The sequence below is a fragment of the Buteo buteo genome, chromosome 8 (genome assembly GCF_964188355.1).
Source record: "Buteo buteo chromosome 8, bButBut1.hap1.1, whole genome shotgun sequence".
Lineage (NCBI taxonomy): Eukaryota > Metazoa > Chordata > Aves > Accipitriformes > Accipitridae > Buteo > Buteo buteo.
In genome coordinates this window covers 9371618-9394854 of record NC_134178.1, presented here as the reverse complement: position 1 = coordinate 9394854, position 23237 = coordinate 9371618, and the positions used below count along the sequence as shown (strand labels likewise).

The 23237-nt window shown below is 43.1% G+C and overlaps 1 protein-coding gene across 2 annotated transcripts; it reads right to left on the bottom strand.

The window, feature by feature from the left end:
* Window positions 1–3105: 3105 nt before the first annotated feature.
* Window positions 3106–22182, bottom strand: DDX3X (DEAD-box helicase 3 X-linked). Of its 2 annotated transcripts, none has more exons than XM_075033576.1 (17): window positions 21960–22182; window positions 19281–19338; window positions 18162–18212; window positions 12667–12790; window positions 11354–11494; window positions 11171–11270; window positions 10449–10584; window positions 9939–10024; window positions 9238–9336; window positions 9002–9162; window positions 8652–8796; window positions 8386–8530; window positions 7888–8069; window positions 7683–7800; window positions 7106–7262; window positions 5990–6117; window positions 3106–5636 (listed from the first exon to the last, which is right to left on the bottom strand). In XM_075033576.1, the coding sequence occupies exons 1-17, from the start codon at window positions 22002–22004 to the stop codon at window positions 5554–5556; spliced, it is 1959 nt and encodes a 652-aa protein (XP_074889677.1). In that variant the 5' UTR covers window positions 22005–22182; the 3' UTR covers window positions 3106–5553. The 2 variants fall into 2 exon arrangements, with proteins under 2 accessions (XP_074889677.1, XP_074889678.1); XM_075033577.1 differs by having other exon boundaries at window positions 5990–6114.
* Window positions 22183–23237: the final 1055 nt, after the last annotated feature.

Sequence of the window (23237 nt, the reverse complement as noted above, 5' to 3'; positions counted from 1 at the left end):
AGAATTTCCTTCCACCCTTATCCTAAATGGACAGTCAAGACTTAAGAGATCCGTAACACTGACAGCCTTTCTGGATCTTCCCGAAATAACGCCAAGAAAGAGCTAAGGGTAGCAGTAGAGGACGACGTTATGGTAGATCAATGAGTGGACAAAGGCTCTACCACCACTGACCATTTTCCTAGTCTTGGCTCTGGTCCAGGCCTGCTTCGTTAACCATCAGCAAGTTACTTCAGCTTGGTAAGTAGTATTACTGTGTAACGGGGGATAATTAAACAGATCACTTTCGGAGACTACTTACGTGAGTGCTACATATGAGCAATGCTACGCACAAGGCAAATGATTCAATGAAGCAAGCAACCAACCGGGAGGCCAGCAGAACCACAGATAGAATCTGTACGGGTACGTTTTCTGACACAAAGTGGTAACCAAGATAGTTTCATGCAGTAATTTATGTCACCTCTATAGCCTTAGCAATCTTCTTCCCCTCAATAATAATCCAGTTATGACCGTCCTGTGAGGTGGGCTTGTGTGCTAGTGCAACAGAAATTAGGCAGGTTCACTAAAGTGGAAGAGCTCACAACACAGTAGGAGTGAAACTACACACTTCTCCTTTGCTCCCCTCCTCCAACGAATGAGAGCTAACACTTAAGATTTGTAATTCAGTGTAGACACTATAACAACTAACTGCAGGTTATTTTCAGCAACACACTGATCAATATGAGCAACAGTGAACACTGCACTTGATGAGGATTCACAAACTCAGGTGGCTACAGACACACAGTTTTAATGAGGTATACAGTGCAACTTCTGTTTGATTGCCATGGTGAAAGCCTCAGCAGTATCCTGCTTGCGGAAGTCATCTTTCCTTTACTCAATCACTGCCTAGACTTCATGCTTGCGCCTAACCAAACAGTAACCAATTCCCTCTAGTAACCCCACTGCTCTCTCAACTTCTATGAGAATCCACAATAGAGCATTAATCTAAATCCCTCCCACCCCTTCTCACCAGCGTCAAACTGATGTTGTTTCAAAACCACTGCTTATCTGCACAGGTCACAGTAATCTCACTGGCAGAAACAAGAGTAAGTTTTACTACAGCCCTTTTACCGTAACCTCTGCTGCTACTAGCATATGCAGCCATTTATTGCATAAGGACTGACTTTACTGCACATTTTGAAGGCCTGATACAACGCAGCTTCTGAGTCAAAGACAAATCAGTAATCATTTTTACCATTTAACTTCACAGCCCTTTCTTCACCTTACAATGTAGGATCAGTTTTCTCCACCCTCTCCAAAGTCTTTTCCCATTTATCATGGAGAAAAATTATGCTGCTGCCCACTATGCCAACAACTACTAAAGTACAAACTCCCACCTCTGTGGGAACATGCCCTCTGCTTCTCTTACCACAGCACTGTAAGTGTCCTAACACTCCTCACACCTGCACTAGTTTTAGCCTTGTACCACCAGACATAAATTGCTTCCTCCAGCCTCGATGAACAAGAGCCTTCCTGAGCATTTCTGCCACACATCAGTACCAGACTGCCTCAGTTTTCACTCACTTTGTACTCAGAGCTCCCCTTGCTTTACACTAACTATTCCACTACCTTTACAACCCCTGGTCCAGAGAGCGCTGCTCACAGGGCTGGCCTAGAGCTGCTTCACTGTGCTCCTGTGGTTTCAGCTACCTAATGATTTCTGCCGTGCCTGCACTTTCTGTAACAGCCTTTGCCAGGAACAAACCTCACCCTCAAGCATCAAGTGCAAACCTTTACACTCGGAGCTTGACTTCCAGATCCCACGGACCACCTCCACAGCGCACAGCCCTTCACTCAGAGTATCTCCTAACTGTGGTTCTGTATTTCTGTAACTTTAGCTACAGGATATGGGGGCAGAGAAGGGGCAGGGCAACAGCCAGGTTAGAGCTTTTGGAATATACTTAAGTGCATGTTGCACATCCAGGGACATAGCATGACAACACAAAGCCCTGCATGATGAGGTTGATAATTAGTGCAAGTCTAAAGCAGGTAAATTTAGTGTGGTCCACAGTCAGTGTGCTCAAAGCAGATCCTCCAGCAAGCTATCCGGGTAAGCATGCCGATCTCCTTTCCATCATTCTCCAAGGCCCATACATATTACTGACTGGCAGTTCTGTGTACCAAGCAGGGTAGATTCCCTTTACAGATACGCACTATGAGGATCCAGGACTCCAAGGCCACATTGTTCCTTTACTGGTCTTCAACCCACGCCATGTACCTGCAGCACACTTTTGTGGATCAGAGCTCCCAGGCATTACTTCCTCCCTGCTCCCTTGCTCACCAGGAATACACCAGTTTCTACAGTCATTTCAGCACAGACCCAGGTTCTTTCTAAATCTTGTTCTTCTAAATGAAGCTACACTTTTGTCTGGCCTCAAAGATAGGCTGGAAACATCTGAACCTATTCCTTCCACTGTTATCCCCTTGGATATTCCAGTATTCACCCCTCATTCCAGCCTAATTACAGCTCAATCCCATAGCTTAGTTTTAGAAAACAAATTCAAAACTGGAGTGTGGGTATACATTTGATAACTAGGGGACCAAGGAGGCATACTTTTGGAGGAGAAGGAAAAGGGTATGTACTGCAGTTTTCCCACAGAATTGCACATGCTTGTTTTTGATGAGGCTGCCAATCAACACTGAGATGTCAAAATTAAAGCTGTCTACTACAAGGCACCATTGCTAAGGTCAGAGGGACAACTGAGAGATAAGGTCCTTAACATTACACGGCTGAGGAATCAAGTCTGAGGGAGTTCAATAAATTTTAAATTTTGTTACAGCCAAACTTGGTACCCCTAAGGAAAAAAAGAAAAAAAAGAAAGAAAAAGGTTGTCTCCCCATCTGTCCTACATCTGCTTTGTTAAGCTTCTCTAAAAAACTTGTAAAAGTATCCAACTTTGTGGGGCAGTTATTTTAAGGTTGCTACAGCTTTAGCCCTAAGCTTAGCTGCCATTTATAAGCACACTGATGTGTACCACAGTAGATTCACCTGCTTCCAGAGTTGCACATCAATGAGACTACTTGGGCTACAGATCTTGTAAACCAGAAAAGTGACGCTTCACAAATGAGTAGACTGTGCAGTTCAACTTTTTTATTTTAATAAAATCAAGAATATGCACAGCACATGCAGTGCTAGCATCTAAACTAATACAATAAGCAATTCTAAACCTACAGTGACTTGAAGTTCAATTTCCACATTCAGCAAGTTTAAATCCATTCTTGCATATTGTTTTGAATCCTTGTATCTGAACTGAAAATATTGCTGGCTGATAAAACTTGCTAAAATGCACAAGTCACTGATTATGCCAATACAACAAAGATAACCACATGTTTGAGGATTGCAATGTGCCAGACATTCACTGAAAAAAAAAAACACACAACTAAACAAAACTCACGCAACAAACATCTGAGAATCTGGACACTTCACATCAGTGTTTAGAAGTGTTTCATTAATATCTTAAGACAAGTGTATCAAAACCTTGGCATGTTTAATTTTAAGTTGCCAATTTTTGTTTTACTATCAGAAAGTTATGGCTACACTGCCAATGCCGGGTCTGCTTAATTTGACTTAAGAGTTTAATATGACTTAAACATTAAAAGCTCACACTACCCCGAAATATATAATTTCACGCATACGGTGACATTCAACATTCAAGTGCCAGTGTTTTTGTACTGTCTTTTGGTCAAGTTTCTTTAAACTTTCAAAGAATCACTTTTAGGCTTACAAAAATAAATATTTGTCAAAAATGTTCAATAAATATTACACAAAACTAGCAGCAAAAAGTATCTAGAAATCTGTCGTGTGCAAATAGTTTTCTTCCCAGCTATCATTCCCATGGTCCCAAATAAGTTTTAGAATCTACTTCCTTCTCCTTAAACAAGCTGCGTTCAATCTCCAAGAGACAAAATAAGATTGGAAGTTAAGGACACGCACACAAGACATATATAAAATTCTCTGAATGTGCAATAAAAGAAGTATTTTGTAAAAAGTTATGGGCAAAATGTACAAGGGCCTAAACCTAGACTTGAAATAGCACCATAACAAATGACCTCAATACTGTCAAGTGCACCTACTTAATAAAAGTTTTAGAACAAGGCACAATACACTTGAAAAAATCTATTGCACTTTAGGAGATTTTTGCCATTTTCCTACGCCACTGTAGATTAGTTGTTAACTGCTCTGGCCACAAAGTTAGCACAGAAATTCCAAGTGGCAGAGGCATTTTTCTGGTGGACAATACTTATCTTTGGCCAGATTTAGCATAAACAGACTATAAATACAATGGAAACCTATGCAACTAAAACTGACTAAAACTGCACTTTAATAGCAGAATTGAAACCTTGTGCAGTTTATGTACATTTCCAACCTCTGTGATCTCAGGTTTGTTTGTTACTCTTCTGGAGCCATTTTACAAAGTCTACAGTAAGCCAGTTTAACATCTCCACGCAGCTTGAACAGAGTAATGTGAATCTGCATTAAAATAAAGCCTGCTGCATAATTCTTCCTGTTCATACCCTCTTGACCAAAAAACATCAACACTAGCATGCGTTATTAGACCAAAAATTCAGTCAGGCCCTTAAGGAGGACCAATCACTGCCATGGTCAGCCATTCTACCATTTCAATTTCATATGGCAGGCATTTTTAAAAAGTCTAAATAGATGAATTCTCCTAAAAACTATTTCAAGTTATCAGACCTTTAAACGTTCCCTGTAATGTTCTGCCCACATTTGGCTAGCTCACATTAATGATCTGCCTAAATATTGAAAAAGGAATTGCTGTATTTACTTGCATTAACTTCAAAAACAGTGCTTTTAATGTATGCATGTATCCATACATCATCTCATCATGACTGGAATGGCTTATTAAAGGCTATCAGGTTCTAAGTACCTATCCAGGATAGAGTGAGCAAATCAGAACTTTAACTTAGTACAGTTTTGCCACATTAGAAACTAATTGCATTGATATGCTTCAAGATGTTTTATTTTTCAAATCTGCAGATACCAAAAGCCCTAATGCAGGCTACCGCATAAGTTTTTCTTTGTAATATTATGGATGAATCAGTGATTCCTGTTTAAGTTGTATCACACCTGTGTGCCAAGGTTTGATTTTAGCCCAAGTTCAGTAATTTTTTATTTTGTCAAAACAATTGATATCTTGAGCATTACTGAGCCAACAGGACATCAAAATAAAAGTTGTCTAAAGTTAAAGGCACAGTACATTAACAAACAAATGATCCTCAGTCACAAAATTATAAATGCAGTTTCTGGGTGGGGATGGGTGGGAGGGGAGTTAATCCTGACTACAGCAATAGAGTCTTCAAAACCACCTTCAAGATAGGGCTACTTGTTCCTTTGTTTCCATCTTGTGACCTTGAGCTCCCTTAAAAAAAATTTCAGTGGAGAATCACAGCTGGTAATGTACTGCGAGTTCTTGAAGCTACACAAGGTATAGTCTGGCTAAGTTACATGTGGTTTCCATATTAGCTTGTTTGGTAGGATATCTGCTGCAAGCAGATTCAGTTGCCCCACCAGTCAACCCCCTGGGAGTTATAGTTTCCTCCATATCCATCACTGTTGTAGAAGCCTCCATAACCACCACCTATGAAAGGCAAGAGAAAGTGATGCTTAATTAACCTGCTAGACTTGCGCCTTCACAACAAGAAAATAACCCAGGGCACAGACAAGATGTCTATTATCTATTAAAGGAAACCCACCCAGAAGTACTGTCAAATGCACGCGAACTAAAGTCCTGGAAAGAGAGGTAGCATCAAACTGTTCAAAGACAGGTAACTTGTGCTAGCCTAGATCCAAGAAGGATGCTAAGACTTTGCATAACAAGCACCAGCTGACCTCATATTTAAACATTACCTCCCGAAGTTTTACTACAGCAAGCATTTTACATCTGGTTTTGCTATTCGTATTTGCTAGTACTGCCTGCCCAGTTTTTCTTACCTCCAAATCCTCTGCTGCCACTTCCTCCACTGCGGCTGCTGGTTGATCGACTGCTACTAAAGCTACTGCTGCCAGAACCGCTACTTGTTCGATAGTCTCTGGCACCAAATCCTCCACTGAACCTACTGCTGTATAAAGGAAGGAAATAAACACTTGAGTAAAGTCAGTGATATTTTAAGCATTGTAGACATTGAGATTCAAGAATTAAATTTCTTAAACTCTGGTTACCAACTACAGCTGGCCAACAACCAGTACAAGTGTCAAGCTCAGCAGGCAAGCTTGCTCAGTAAGCAACCCAATGCTACCTGGAAAGGGCATTCAAGATGGCAAAGGAAAATTTACTATTCAAGTGGGCTCATGTTGAACTTGTCATGTTACCCTAAGAATTACTCTCTCAGGTCCAGGTAAGATTTGATTCAGGTTTAGAAACCCTGTGGAACAGAGGTCACACTATCTCAGTGTTTAAGTGATACATTTATGACCATCTTTCCTGTTGTAGAAAAGGATGACCATTTTACAAGCATACTTCTGAAGAAAAAAAACCCAAACAACTAGAATTCATGTGGTCATATCATCTTCACTACATTAAGAGGAAGGGTTGTCACTCCTCCCACCCTTTTAAGCCATTAAACATAGCTTTATATTACCAACTTATGAAGCATTTTAGGTTTCCATAGCAAAGCTATTTTACCAGTGGCCACACACCTGAAGTCTAACCCTCATACCTTTCCTAGTTTATGTCAGGAAGCATGCATTACCTTCTCCTAAACATCAAAATAGCTGCTTATAGTCCATCCCTGGCACATGCAGGTATGCATTTCTAGTTAAGTGTTTTGTAAGTGCTTTCACAGATTTCTAAAGCCATTTTTTCTAGATGTCATTCTACCTCAGCTGTATCTAGTTATTTGCTTAAGAGGAAAAAGTCTTATGGGTTAATTGCCTTACAGTAAGATAGAACAAAACTAGACATCAAGCTGTCACCTTCTGATGCACCTAACTCAATTTATAGTGCAACGGTTTTGTCTTCCTCCAACTGTATTTTTAGACTGAAAATACATCACAGAACCGCCTCGCACAATGGATTAAGTACACCTTTAGCCAAGTTGTGACCATTACCTCTTAGATCGCCCACGGCTACCACCTCCTTTGTGATGCTGTTCATAAGCCATGTTTTCCAGCCAAGATGGTACTTCTTGCTTAGCCTCAACAAGAAGATCAAGCAAGTCCTTGGTGATGTTTATGTTCCTCTCGTTGAAGAATGAGGTGGCAAGACCTGAAGTAAACATTCAGTTTTAGCACCACACAAAACAAGTACCCTATAGCACTTAAACCCATTCCACAACTCCACTTGCAGCTGTGACAAGTACAGTATCAGATTCCTTATAGCCAAGCTTGAGAACACAACAATTACCTAAAGAGAAAGCTATTTCTAGTCACAAAACACTGGCTATTTACTGACACAGAAGATACTAAGCTTACATGTGGCAGAGCTTTTTAACAGCAACAAAAGCACTAAAGGAACTGGTTACTTTCCACACTGGCTAGACAGCAGTGACCAGCTTCTGGTCACAGAAGGTAGCACATGGGTTTCTCTCAAGTACTTAGTTGGAATTTGCTACTTAGCCAATACTACTACATGTATAAACTCCAGTATTAAGTGCCATCTATGACAATTCCAGATAATACTACTTACCAAGGTTTCCTACACGGCCTGTACGACCAATACGATGTACATACTCTTCAATGTCACTGGGCAAGTCAAAGTTTATGACATGCTTTACATTTGAGATATCCAGTCCTCTTGCTGCTACCTAGTGGTTAAAGGATTAAATCAAGTCTTAGTAAAATTCCACAGGCCAAACAGGCTTACGGGCTCAAGCTTCATAGATTTCACTTACTGCTGTGGCAACAAGAATTGGGCTCTTGCCCGAACGGAACTGGTGCAGTGCTTCCTCTCTGTCTCTTTGAGAGCGATCTCCATGTATACTTGTACAGGCATATCCTTCATGGTACAAGAAGTCCTCAAGAGCATCTGCACCCTTTTTAGTTTCCACGAACACCAGAGTCAAGGAATCCTTGCCTAACAATAATTAGGGCACAAGTTAGCAGAAGAAAAGCTACACAGACAAATACTTGGCTCTACCACCTTGTACAAGGCAGTTTCAGTTCTCTGCTCTTTTTTATTCTAAACTGGACACTAGAGACCTCCCTCCTCATTTTGTATTCCCAGAAGAGCTTACATCAACTTAAAACTGACATTTAGCCAGTGCAATACATTCACTGCACATTAAGGAAATACCTTTTCATTCACCTACTCAATAGTTCCCCTTACTTGAGTCATTAGATTTGCCTCATGTGAATTTTGCGTTATTTGCTTATCTGAAACTAGTCTTTACCTGTAGCATTTAGCAGGTCAAGCAGAAATGATCGTTTGTCTGACTCTTCCACCCATACTACTTTCTGTGTGATATTTTCAGATGTAGAACCTACTCTGCCAACAGCCAGAAAGATATATTCATCCAGGAAGTCACGAGCTAGCATCTAAGAAAAGGGAAGGGGGAAAAGAAAAAAAAAAACAATTTAAATGGAGTATTTTTCCCCTCCTTCCAGAGATGAAATCTGGCCCTACGACGTGTTAAGTATTTGAACTTTTGTAAAGTACCTGGATTTCCTTGGGGAAAGTAGCACTGAACATCATGGTATGACGAACACCCTTTGGTGGCATAGTATCTTGTTCAACAATCCGACGAATTTGAGGTTCAAACCCCATATCAAGCATTCTGTCAGCTTCATCAAGCACTAGGTACCTAAATAGTAACAAAAAAGGTTATTCTTCAGAGCTTTTTTCTTTAAGCTGTAACCCAGCACAGACACTGGACCACAAGTTCTCAACTAGATGTTTACACAGTCCAAAAGCTACAACTTAAGTGTCATTAACTCCAGATCTCACTTTAAAATGCACAGTTGCTAGCTGTCAAGTCATTCACATATGGACAAGAACACTTTACTTACTTGCAGAAATCCAGTCCAATCTTTCCCCTCTCCATCATATCAACCAGTCGTCCTGGAGTTGCTACAAGCAAGTGACATCCACGTTCTAAGTCACGTATCTGCTGACCAATGTCTGCACCACCGTATACAACACAGGGACGAACTCTGGAACGGTATGCAAACTATAAAACAAAGTAAGTTAGCTTTAAGAAAAACCATACTTCAGCTATTTTATAATAATTAACTCCTAGATATACCTTTCTGGCTTCCTCATAGATTTGCACAGCCAATTCTCTAGTGGGAGCCAAGACCAGCGAGATTGGATATTGCTTGCGGCGCCCATACCTTCCATTCTCCTGAAGGAAAAAAAAATGTGAATGAGTACCCCCAATACAAAGGGAATTAAAACAGCTACTATAGGCAATGTTGAAGACAGGTCACCCAAGTTTGTCTTAACAAGAGAAAAAAAACCACAGCTGAGAGCCAACTTGTTTTAAGCACTGCATCTGAAGACTGCCCTACTACAGTACCCAATTAGTTAATACATTAACAGCAACACAGCTGCACAAGCTTGGCCTCTACAACTTGCACTGTGATCCATAACTTAAGCAGCAGAGAAATAATAGCCATAAAACCTGTTACTTTCTATCCTAAAGTCACTAAAGTAGCTTTTTTGTAGCAAGAAAAGCACTTTTAAACCTTACACAACAAACACACTTGTAAACAACCTTTTCTCTAGACAATTACACATATCAACTCTTTAGGTAGGAAAAAAAAAAAGCATTCTACACCCTGTATTTTTCAAGAGAAATAGCTAAAGTCTTTTAGAAGTTGAGAAGCTTGCCTATCATACCCCAAATAATGACAACATTTAAGCCCAGCTACTGTGTTCAGAAGAAGGCAACAGCATACAAGGCAAAGACACACATGTTCCAGGGCTGGGTATTTAAATACTTGCCTTCATAGCTCTCAAGGCATCACCAGGGCCATCTGCATAGATCTGGCTCAATATTGGTAGAAGAAACGCAGCCGTTTTCCCAGACCCTATAAGGACACAATTCAGTATTATTAACAGTTATTTCAAAGCTACTGTACTGTCAACTACAGCACTAATCCTCTATCACTAGCATATTCCAAATAACACCTGCACTACTATATGGATGCTACCTATGCCACTGGAGTGCACTCAGCCAGTAGAGCTTATCTACAAAAGACTTGTCACTCAGCACCACAACACCCTGAAGTGAATGTGATTTTAGCCACGAACATTTCTCTCGGGACAAACGCATTAGATCCAGTCAAGCTACATCTAAAACAGTTACAAGACTCTAAAGCTAATTAATTTCCAACACTGTAGGTATTGCAGTATACTCTGAACAGTAAGTCGTACTACCTCACAGACCTCTTACCTGCAGCTTGAGGAATACAAGACCCAACTGCTGAGAGAGAGACTAAGCAGTAAACTTACCTGTCTGAGCACAGGCCATCAAGTCTCTCTTTTCTTTAATAATAGGTATTGCATGTTTCTGGACTGGAGTAGGACGGGTGTAGCGTGTGAGCTCAATGTTTCCCATAATAATTTCTCCCATGTCAACATCACTGAACTGTAAGATATTTAAAACAAGTAAGATTGGGATCCTTCCCTTCAGCCACCATGAAACACATCATTCAGTCCAGGAAGTCATTTGTAAAGTAGCTTTTATTTCATCTCTTCCTATAGAACTTAACAGGTAAGTTTATAGATACTCAGGAACTAGCTACCAGGAGTCTAGTAGCTACTTAGTCCAGTCACATAAGTGATTCTTATAAAAGCCAACCAAGCCTGAAGTGCAGACTACACTAGCATACTATAATTAGCACAACACAATGTCTATGCTTAAGCAGTTGCTACAACAAACCAGCACCTCCAAACACTCCTACTTCTATATATGTTTACTGTTTTAAAACAAGTCACATAGTTAAAAGTGAGCTGCAAGTGTTAACTAACAAGCTTACACAACTTCTCCCACGTCTTAGTTCATCATATGCAATCCTCCTCTGCAAAACAGCTTAGCTGTAGGAAGGCAAAACTGTTTCCCTTCCTCCCTAAACTTAAGACAGCATGACATCAAGTTTCATATGCAAAATAGTCACTATTAGATACATAAGCAAACCAGACAAAAAAAACACACACAAACCCACAACACTTACACTTTCAATATGTGGAGGACAGTTGCTGCCTGTTGCTTCAACAGGAATGTCATCATACTTCTCAAAGTTAATGCCAGTATTGCTTCCTGAAAAGAGCTCTCTAAAAACATAAGAGAAAGTATTTTACTTGCTAGACTTATCAACTGACCCTGTCATGTGAATTTACATTATGACATTACTTACTGTTCCAGGCGTTCACTTGGGGGAAGAGGCTTTGACCAGTCATCTTCATCTGATTTGTCAGACCAGCGGCTATTCCCACCACGGTCAAATCTACCAAAGCCACTCCTATCATAGTCACCACCTCTTCCACGCTCTTCATATCTAAATACAGCAAGAATATCAGGCCACCATTCCTGGACAACATGATTTTTTTTGACACGCAAAATTAAACCCATAGTAATCTAGCAGTGTATGCCCTGGTATTACACATACAACTGTAGAACAATTCAAAGTCATCACATTATCTGTACTTGCTTCTTGACCTATGAACCAAAATTAACTTAGTCCCAGCCATCAGACTAGGTCATGATATTCTGCATCATAGACAGAAGAGTTTGTCATGATTTCACAGCTCAGTTTAGCTTAATACACTGATCCTTGTATTGAAACTTATTTGGTTAAGTGTAACAAATGTAAAGAATCAGTCATCTGCCAGCAGAGCTGCAATTCAAGTCGCTCAGTCTTTGCCATTTTTTGTAGGGAGCTCTTCTTAAACCTCTTGGGAGGCACTGTTTGGTACTCCCCCCTTTCTCTGTGCCCACCTCCAGACAAAACCCTCAAGTGCTGTAGTTTTCTCCTTTATTCCCCCACCACAGGTGACCAAACTAAATACCTCAATTACATGTCACATTATTTTACAGAGAGGGAGCTCACCTGTATTAGACACTTGGAAAGAAGGTGGAAAAGGTCCTTACCTCAACTGTTTAGTTTTTGGTCTGGTATATCATGTTTGAGAAAAGTCTGGATACAGGACTAGCATCAGGTTTACTAGTCGATAAAGGTCACTCTCACCACACTTGTGCATACAGCGCATGATGTGTGTAAGACTGATCAAGTAAGGTAGAGAACCTGCAAGAGTCTCACCCAGTTTTATTAACTACACTTTTTAAACAAGGAAAAAAATACTGAAATTAAAAAAAAAATCCATTTTGATGTATTTTACGTGCTCCCAACAGCTCTTCATGATTTTTCTGGAAGTAGCCACCCATCTAGCACTTTTTTGGTGAAATGGTTAAGTCAGCAAATCATTATAGCTGCAGTGAGTGGCTGGCGGTAGACTACAGGGCACATTTTTCAACACATGCAAGTTTCCCATCCTTGAACTCATGTAGCTTTAAAAGCAAGGCTCTCTCACTCTCTCCTCCCCTCCCAGGTTCCTCCTACCTTATCCTGCTGTTCACACCTAGAACTCCAATTTTAACATCAAGATTACATATGCACTACTAGAACTGAGACAGACTTCATATGTACTACCCAGACAAATAAGTACTTGCCTTCCTCCTCTTGATCCATTTCCACGATCAAAGAAGCTTGACTTTGCTCCACGGTCAGATCGTGCACCAAAGCTGCTGTATGCATCCTTATCTCTGCTAGAACTCCAGCCACCACTATCAAAACCTAGTAGAAGAAAGATATTTCAGCCATACATTACATGGTCTATAGGCTTTTACAAGAAAAAGCTAAGTTCTGCCCAGTAAGCCTTCACTGGAAGGTCTACAGGATTGGAAGGCACACAGTCCTTCAAGAATGGAAGATGCACAGATGTTAAGACTTGATCAAATAGGGACTAAGTATCTCCCATTGCCTATCAGAACTTGCTGAAACCCCTCCACTCATGTACAAGCATGTTATTTTTTTAAAACACTGCACTTGCCTTAGCACTAATATTAAAGTTGCCTACTCTGGAAAGATGGGTATCAGAAGAAACATTAAGACAAAGTCTTGCCAAGCCTCATCTACATTATCTCTCCAACTTCAACGCATACCCTTGACAATGCATTTAATTTTTGTGTGGCTAACAAGGCCTCTGATGGAGATCAGTGGGTGGTATTAGCCCTTGCATTAGAAATCCACATGGAAGTTAGAATGTTTTGTCATACTGTAAATACACAGAGCAATCTGATCTATGCAAACTAAAACAAATTAACAGCATCATGCAGAAATGAGAAATATGGAGTTCTTCACAATGAATTATCATATTGAATTTTTCCACAGGACTTTTACACCTACCTACAGTAAGTAGATGCCTACTTAGGTATGTTAACTCAAAGAAAAAGGGCCAAGTAGAATAGAAAGTACGTCAGCTTGCCAACACCATCAAGTAAAAAGGGTCATTTTTGTTCAGCTCCCAGGGGGTTGGGAGGTAGACAGAAACGTAGAGCATTCAACAGTGCTTTGGTACTACACTGCTTTGGTACTAGACTAAGAACTTACAAATTCTGATTCAGAGTTCCAACCCTAAGTTTGAAAACATGACCCAATGAATCTCAGCTATGGGATGCTGGCAGAGAATAAGTGACATAATTAAATAGATAAACAACTAATGTCACTCCTATTAGTGAGCATGCTTTTGCCAGCCTCACACCACAAAACCAGTCAAGACATATGCACTGGACAATAAAAGCAACCACAAAACAAAATTACTCCAAAGAAAGGCATTGTTCTAGGTCCTCTCTGAAAAAAAAAAATTCCCTACAACAATTACCCTACCTTGTTAGATGTGCTCTGGCAAGTGTCATTACCCCCCCCCCCTTTTTTTTTTTTTTTGAAGAAATTCTACTCCCCAGAATCCAGACATGCTCTAGTCACCAGGGAACTTTAAAAACTAGTGTGACTGTAAGTCATTTGGTCTGGCTAACCAAAGCAGACAGCAAAAATAATCAAGGCATGAAGTTTATTAGCACAGAAGACCATGGAATGCTTCAAGACCTCCAAAGTCTTTTAAGAAGTAACTTCAAGTCCTCAAGGATAAATTAATTTCACACAGAGAGACTGCTGACAAAGATCAGGAATACCATAATCACTTCATTAACACATAAGAAAGTTATTTGTAGCTTGTTTAGAAAGCATCTAAAACCAGATTTTTGTATGAGTATCTTTCAAACCCCAATAAAAATACTGGGGTATGTCACCCTGCCAAGAAATCTAACAGCAGTGGTACTGACAGAGCAATCTTCAGGAAGATACAGATGTAGTTTCTCATTAGTGAAAAAACTGGGCTGACTCTGTACTACATTAAGATCTTCTACCAGGTCTGAAGAGTTCCAGACAGGAGTCAAGATTTTATACTCCAAGTAGCATACCAAGTAAGCTTACTAATCTAGCTTGTTACTGCACTGGTTTCTGAAGCTGGTACCTTGCCATATTTTTCTTTAAGGTAGCGTAGCAACTTCTGGACCAAGTCCTTAGCAAAACCCTGCTTGACAATTAGGGCCATTAATTCTGCTTTCAGTTTGATATTCCTAACTTGATTTTACTTGTGGATCAGCATAGAACAGAGGTCCAGGCCATACAAGTCAACTCTAAGTAACCAGCTAGCAGAAGATATCACCATGACTTAGAACAAGACATGGCAAATTAAAATCAAAAGCAAATGCACTGAAACAACCCATAACAGACCACAGATTGACTTATCTGAAGTGAATGATCACGAGACCATGCAAGAATTATCAGGAAACTCCTTTAAACATCAAGGCTTGCTTTTTTTTTTTAAAGTAAAAACCTGTATAGATTCCATCCAGCACACATTTCTCACCACAGGGTTAAGTTCGGAGTTCAGTAAGTTAATGAACTTCCAAAGCAGTTTTGTAGTTCTTGCATCGGTGAAGAGTGATAGAATTTTCAATGCTTCTCCTCAATCAGCATTTTAATTTGCGCATTTTGTAATGTTCTAACACCAATCATTGTCAGCTTACTCAGAAAGCTGCCACATGCAGCAGCAGTCATCAGGTTTTTTTCAAATATGGGAAAAACAGTTAGGATCATGGAATCCTTGAAGTTGGAAAAGACCCTTAAGTTCTATCATGTACTCCTTTGACCTACTATAGATCAGATCAGACTTTAAATATCCAAGAACAGCTTCCAGGAAGCTTAACAAGAAAATGACATGACAACAAGCTTTAGTGTTCTCAAGTCAAGCTCATGGAAGCAAGACACTTTAGACCAGGCAGCCCTGCATAGTGAGCTCCATATACTGTACCTTCAACAGCTGAAAAACAGAACTGCCATTAAGCAACCTAAGGACATATTTTTATGCATGCTCTTACTTCCTGCAGTTCTGTACTGTACCATTTTGTTCCCATGTACAAAGCTAACAGATTAGTATTACAATAGGGACAGATCTGCAGGTGTATGGAAATAATAAGCTGAAGAGAGCACTGTAGGAGTTTTAAATAGAAATACTCTAGATCCCTTAGCATGCTTCCCCTGTCAATACCTACCAAAATCATGAAGATGCTCAGCTCTTCATGAACACAAAGAACAGCTATTTTAAAAAGTATTAAGTCCACTGCCTTAAGCAATTTCTTACGTAGCTGCAAGTAAGGTTATTGTGCAACTTTAGTAGTGTCTATGAATTACTATACCGTCAGCTTCAGAGAAAAGTGAGAACCCCAAGCTAGAAACTATACACTGTTTCTAAAGCATGTCTAAGGGAACACCACATAAGAGAAACAAATAATTTTTTCTTTTTTCAAGTTTTTTTAATTCAGTAATAGTTAATTAACACCGTCACAGAAGTCAATAAGGTCATGGTAGATGAGCAAGACAATTCTACTGGATTACTGAAATACAGTTCCACCCAGTAGTTTAACTGAATAAAAATTCTATCAGGTTACTACACTTGTAAGGCTGCATCAAGGGTTTTGTTGCATGGTCAAATACCACTGTTACCCAAGGTCTCTTTTGCCTGCTGCTTGCTAATGTCTACACCTTGAATAATCTCTTGCTAAAGATTCGAAGGAGCATCCAATACACAGCCCAGCTTCAACACAGCCAAAGAAGCAATCGTTAATTTAGTTGTAAATAACACAAGCAAACATTACTTTTCTGAAAGTACAACTGTGTAACAGACTTCAAATCATCCTATAAAATAGCACAGTTTTACATCACTGTACTGATACCCACTTTGCTTCTCAGTAGGGGGCCTAAACTGTAATCATAGCTTTTCCATTAGCCATCACAAATCCCATCACAGGGAGCCATGAGGAGTCCTAGTGATACAGTACTCAACCCGGTTTAAAGGAAGTTTTGAAATGTTAGGTTTACCAAGAGAAGTTGGCAGCCTATGTTCTATTAATTGAACAAGCCATGTGTCAAACTTAAAGTTTCATAACTCGTTTACCTTTTTCCAAGGTGAAGCTTGAAGCCCCCACAAAAGCCACACATGATCACATGCACATTGCAATATTTGACCTCTGGTCTTGCACAAAAAAGACAATAGTGACAGCCCTATACATCATGATATGAACTCAAGGTTAACACTATATCCCTCCATATCTGATAGCCCCCTAAAATTGAACTGGAGTTTGGTACAAGTTACCATATAGGGAAAGGAAATCTATGAACAGCACATGTCCACAAGACAACTTTAAGTTGTTTCCTGCTTTTGAAAAACCTGCACATTCCTCTCAGGTTTAGCTAGCTGATTTCTTGAAAGACTGCTCACATTTGAGGTTAACGTGACCAGGAACTTCAAGAGCATTACTGAGCTGCCAACCAGTTCCTATACTTCCCCCAACACATTCAGCTCTGCTAACAGGCTGTTCATCATTTGCCACTTTAGGCCATGCTTCTTTCAAGTAAAAAAAAAACCAAAAAAAACCAAACAAACCAAACCCAAACCACCACACTAGCTTGGACACATGCAAAGGTTAAGACAAAAACAGACTGATCTGTCTCTTCAAACAGCATAAAACTGGAATGGACCATTTTTCATCTAGTCAAATTTAAGATTACATAGCTCCAGAAACACTGTGAGATATATCAGCATTTGTTTCAATATTCTCCTCCCACCCACTCCTAATGGAGTCCTCTTGCAGTATTGAAAAGAGAATCTGAAAGTCCACTGCTTTAGAAACAGATGAGATCCAAGTCCTCCCATACTATGAAAGTTCAATTTCTTACATTGTAGCATTAGCAGAAAATACTTTAGCTCCTCCATTCCACTATTTCAATAGGTGTTAGATGAAATGTTTCTCTTGTACCTCCAGAAGTCATTAGACATGACAATAATGCATGCTGCAGCATGGACAATCTCTGTATGTTGCAAATAAAGATCACAATTTGCTTCACGGAAGCACTCCACAAACCTTTTCTTCTTTACCAGGTTTTTGTTTAGAAAAAATCAAGTGCAAGATATAAAGGCCATTTCTCAGCACAAACCCCTGTTTAAACATATGACCAACAATGGTCATGTATTTCACGTTTCATCCACCAGCATCCTGCATTTCCTTCTGCAACTACTCTTGTGGACTTCCGTAAGAACTGCAAGAAGCTAAACTAGGACATCCCTGGTTTGCTTCTCACACTCCCCAGTTAAAAGCAAGTTGTGTAAAACATCCATTTACAAAGTGAAATTGTGCTATTTGTTCATATTAAACAACTCATTACTGTAAATTCCACGTGACAGTAGCACAAAAACTGGTACTCCCAAAATCTGCTAATCTCGAGGATCAGTTTTACAGAGCTAGTCAAGTTAACATGGAAGACTCCATCTTGCTTCAGGCAGTTAATTGCTTAATGAGATATGGAAGATACTTTGCCAGTCAGATACTGAACTTGAGCTTACAATATAACTTGGTGAAGAAAGCCCAAAACAGCACACTAAAAGCAGAACGTTAAGTTGCAGTGTTTTGCACAGAATAATCAAGCACTTCGTAAAAACCACCTTAAACAGTAATGTCAAAGCCTTTAACAGTCTGTTCCTATAGATTCAGAAGGAAGTCAAGAACCAGTTAGAAGTGGTGCCACTGTTATTTCTCATACGTACCCTGTTTTGAAGCTTCCCTGTTCCGCAAGTGAGGAGGAATGTATCGGCCTTCTAAAGGACAAAAGAAGCATAGTGTTACAAGACTGCAGCTTGCAGCGTTTAGCACCTTCTGAGACACCAGTCTTTCCAACAACAGCTTTTACTTAGAAAAAAAAATGTCTGCCTCAGAAGCTTTAAGGCCTCTGACTTCCAGTGTCTTTAAACAAGAGTCCTTTAACACAGCACTTAATATCCTGCTCTCAGAGGACCAACACAGTGAAGATTAACTTCTTGCATGCTCATTTAGGTATGCTGCCTTTTTTTTTTTAAGTCACAGATGTCTTTGACCAAGTCATACAGGCCCTTTATGGATGTTACAGTGTCTATGACGAAAGCCTGTCTTCCTAGAACTCATTAAGGCTTAACGCTGGTGCCAGATATTTGAGCAGCTTAAGATTTTCACTGTGTCATTCAAGTGCTGACACTCACAGTATTATTACTCACGGTATTTTTCTTTCCCCTTAATTTCAACCATCCCCATCAGGTCAGCTCAGATCAAACCAGAAGCCACACATAATTGCCTCTGAATAGCATTCTTCCTTTACAATCCAGAAGCATCTGTCTGCTAAGCAACAGACATCTGCGAATCAGAATGTACCAGGCACGAGCTGATTGTGAATTCCTGGAAGATTCCTCCCCTCTTCTTAACATACTTAAGCCTTGCATGTCAGACAACGCAGTTTCTACTCAGTGAATTACAATTAGTACAGTTAACTATTTTAAGTTTTACCTTCAAACATTCCAGCTCTAGCTGGATGTTTTGAGAAGACAGATCATCACATTACTACTACAATCAGTGGCCTCAGTTATTTGACTAGAGGCAACAAAATCTACGACAAAATTAGAACACTAACTTCTCTCAGTTAAGTACTTAGGAAATTTACACATGCCATACCACTGCTAAATTAAGTGCTCCTGTCTAAAGTATACAGCATTTTCGAAGCAGCCATAACTAGCAACCTCCTCAATTTCCCCCATCAGCCTCTGTAAATCTTGGCTTCAGAAATTACTTTTCACAAGTACAACACACTTATTTCTAAAACTGTGTGTCTGTAAGCTTGAGAATTTGCATGTACTTACTGCTTGAAGAGCTTCCTTCACTCTGAGAGTCTGAGGAATTCAAGTCTAGACCAGAAAACTAGAAGAAATAAAACAAGTATCAACATGTTATATAATGAATTTATGCAAAGATACAAAAAGCCCTTTTGCTTATCAACAGCAAGCAGTGTTCCAACAAGTTCTTGCTGCGAAGAAATTTGTTTAGTGTCAGTTACACCTCCTCTAAAGGAGGAAAAACAAAGCCATAGTTAATACTCAAGGCTACACCATCTTCAAGTGCCTTCACATCCACCAATAAACATGCACCACATGGGCAGCAAGGCCAGAAGAGTATCTTACACCCACAAAATCAAATACCACAGACTTCTGCTTCACACACTATATGCAGGCTAAACAGCCATTTAAAATAGTCCTTCAGTCCACCAAAAGGCATTTCAATTGAGATCAACGGCAATTTTTTTTAAGGTATACAGAGACTACAGCCCAAATAATACCAGTTCACATCACTTGCAGGGACTCAGCTATTTCTTTACACTGCATTAACACTACTGAGACATTATAGTCTTCACATTTGAAGCAGCTACTCCTCACAGAACATCATGTGACTGCCTCATACAATTACTTCAGCAAAAATAATTTTGCATTTGCTTTTCTAGAACTTCCATTTGCAGCCTTCCATCTCACAGTAAAGGCTACCAAAAGGTATTTCAGTTCAGGCACCACTAGCATGTAACCCAAATGTTTTAGGTCTAGCACAATATGGACTCATTTCAGCAAAAGGTAGTGGGCAACTCACAAAGCTTAAGCACCAGCTTATTACAGTTGTTTGCCTGCACGGCAAGATTAGAAACTTATTTGGAAAAAAAAAATAAGACACACTTAAATACAATTAACTTGTATGCAAGACCAATTGCACAGAAGTATCTTCCTATATGACCTGAATCAATCCAATGCAAAGATTCCAATGCACTATCCTTTCAGATGTTCAGTTGTGTGTGCTGCCATTTAGGACATCCAGATTCTTGAAAAATCCTCCCATTGCAGGCCTCCTATCATCCTCTTTAAAGCTACTACTTAAAATCTGATCTCTTTAGTTGATCCAAACATCAACACGAGGCTAAAGATCGATTCTTATTTGAACAGTAAACAAAAACAAATACTCTCTACTAGGTTAAGAGCGGCTCTCCAGGGCCAGTCAACAGAAGCGATGCATAAATCTTCTCGCACTGAACCCCCACCGTCTCCGCCGTGGGGGCAACACTTGCCAAAAATCCCATCTCGGAGATGGCGCAGCGACGAAGCCCGGCGCGGCCGCCATCTCAGTGCGGCGGTGCAGCCGGCACTGCGGGTTGGGATTTTCGGCGCAGCAGGGAGCAGCCGCAGCCGCCCAGCTAATCCGGCAGCCGGCACCCGTCACGTGCTATCTCGGGAAGGGGTGGGGGGGAAAGAAGCGGGGAAGGGGGGCGGGTGGGGGGTGGAGGACCGGCTCCCTGACCTACTTCGCCGAAGACTCCGAGCGGCGGCCGCCCGAAGCCTACAAGCCGCCGAGGACTAGCGGGGCCTTGCCACGCCAGCTGCCCGCCCTGGGCCTCGCTACAACGTAGGGCCTCTTCCCGCCCGCCCCCCCCCCCCCCGCGGTTCTCCAGGGATTAGATAACCATCGATCCCCTCCACATTGGGCAGGGGCCTGCGCCTGGCTCCGCCCAGCGGGAGGTGGTGGAAGACGTAGGGAGAAAGAGGAAAAAAAACAAAAAAAAAAAGAAAAAAAAAAGAAGAGAGAACAACAACATCGCGGGCCCGGGAGCCGCCCGGACACATGCCGGCTGAGGCGCTCCTCGTCCAGGCCCAACTGCGTCACCGGGGCCCACCGGCACCGGAGGAAAGAGCGGGAAAGGCTGCTGCCGGTCCCTGCTGACGCAGCCCGAACAAAGGCAGCCGCCAGCGCCCCCTCCCCCAGCCCCTTCCCCGGGGAAGGGAGCGCCAACACAAAGCGCCGTCCTCTTCCCCCCCCCCCGCCTCGCCCCGTCACAGGCACAATGGCGGCCATTTATCGTGTCTTTCTCCCTGCCCCCCTCCCCCCCCCCCGGGCTCCCTCTTCCTCCCCCTCCTCCTCCTCTTCCCCCCCCCCCACCCGCGCGGGGCCGTTCCCCGCCGCCGCCACCAGGGGTCCCGGCAGCCACCCTTACCATCGTCGCTCGCCGCCACACAAAAGCCGGGCCCGGAGCGTGGCGAGGAGGCCGCGGGGGCAGGCGCAGATCCCGGTTCGGGCGGCAGCGGCGGTCCCGTCCTTCCCGCACACCACCACCCCCCGTCCCCCCCCCAACCCCCTTCCCCGCCGCGGCGATGACGCGCCCCCACGGGAGGAAAACCGGCGCGGAGCCGCCGCACGGCGGAAACTGCGCAACAACCGAATACGCCACAAACCAGCCGCGTTGGGGAGGGGGGACGGGCACGGAGGGGGTTGGGGGGGGTTGTTGCCGGCGAAAAAAGGGGGGGAGGCGGAAATAACGACGCAACGGTCGGGAAGCGAGGAGCAAAGCAAGTCCCACGCTTGGAATCCCGACCGTCCTGCCCCACGCGCTTCGAGCCTCCTCCGCGCCTCTCCTCCGGCCCCGTCCGCCGCCACACTCCGGTTAACGGAGCGGCCTGCCGCCGCCTTCCCCTCCCCCCCCCCCCCGCATTCCGGGGCCCGTCTCTCACCTGCTGGTCTAGACCGAGGGCATTTTCCACCGCCACATGACTCATAACGAGAGATCGTCTCGGGGTGTCCCGCTCCGCCTCGAGAAATTCAGATTCGCCGGGCTGGGACCTCGCCGCTGCTGCCGCTCGCTCACTACGAATCGCTTTTCCTGACTGAGCCCCCCCCGCCTCGGCCCCGGCCTTTATATAGTCCCCGCCCCCCGCCTGACCTCAGCGCGCACGCTACCGCCCCTGCCCGAGCGCTCCCCTCCCCCCCCCTTTCCTCCTGCTATCGCGAGAGAAACCGAACGGCGCTGCGCCGGCGGGGAAGGGCTATCGCGAGACCTGGACCGGCCCTCCGCCGCTCAGCCCTCGGTGAAGGGCGCTCCGGGAGCTGTCGCGAGACTTGGGGCGCCGGTCCCGCGCAGCACCCGCTGGCTCTCCCGGGCTTTGCTAGCGATACCGCGAGGTTTCCCTCCCGCCCCCCCCCCCAGCGGCGTCCCGCTCCCCTCAGGGGGAGAACGGCCACGAGGTCTCGCGAGATCACGACACCTCCCCCCCCCGCCCGCCGCCCTCTCCTTTTGTTCGGCGGGCTCGCGAGAGCGCCCCCGTTGCGCGCGCGGCTGAGATGTCTCTAGAAGGAGTCGGATTCTAGGTCACGTGGGCGGCCCGGCCGGCGCCCGCCGCCATCTTGTGCGCTTCCCCCAGCGCAGTGGCGTAGGTCCTAATGGAGGCGCGGTGAGCCCGCGGCGACGGGCTGGGGCGCGGCGAGGGAAGGAGGAGGGCGGTAGCAGTGCCGCGCTGTGGGGCCCGCCCGGCTTCAGTGTCGCCTAGAGTGGGAGCTGGACCCACGGACAGCGGGGGAGGGGCTGGGTGCCGCTTCACACACAAATACACCGGCCTCCTGCTTCACCACACAGAGGTCCCCACCATTGCCTTTGCAGGGCTGGAACTCGGGCTCCTTCCCTTTACAGGCCCCACTGTGCATCCCGCCATTAGTTTCTGCACGCCTCGGAGAGGTTCTGTCAACTCACCCTTTTCTAGGCAGCCCCTCTCAGCCTGCTCTGGACCATTGCAGCTCAGCTGCACTCAACACAGATGCAGACTCATGAACTTGTGGCTCTGGCTGTGCCTACAGAGCTACAAAACAATCCACTGTCCCTACCATCCAGCGGCACATCACTGTGAGCCACTCACCCCAATGCATTGGTATTGGCAGTCAACAGTAGTTACTACAAACATCCATCATCTTCTTCCCAGAACCTTTAGCTATCAAATCTGTTGAGATAGAAAGGTCAC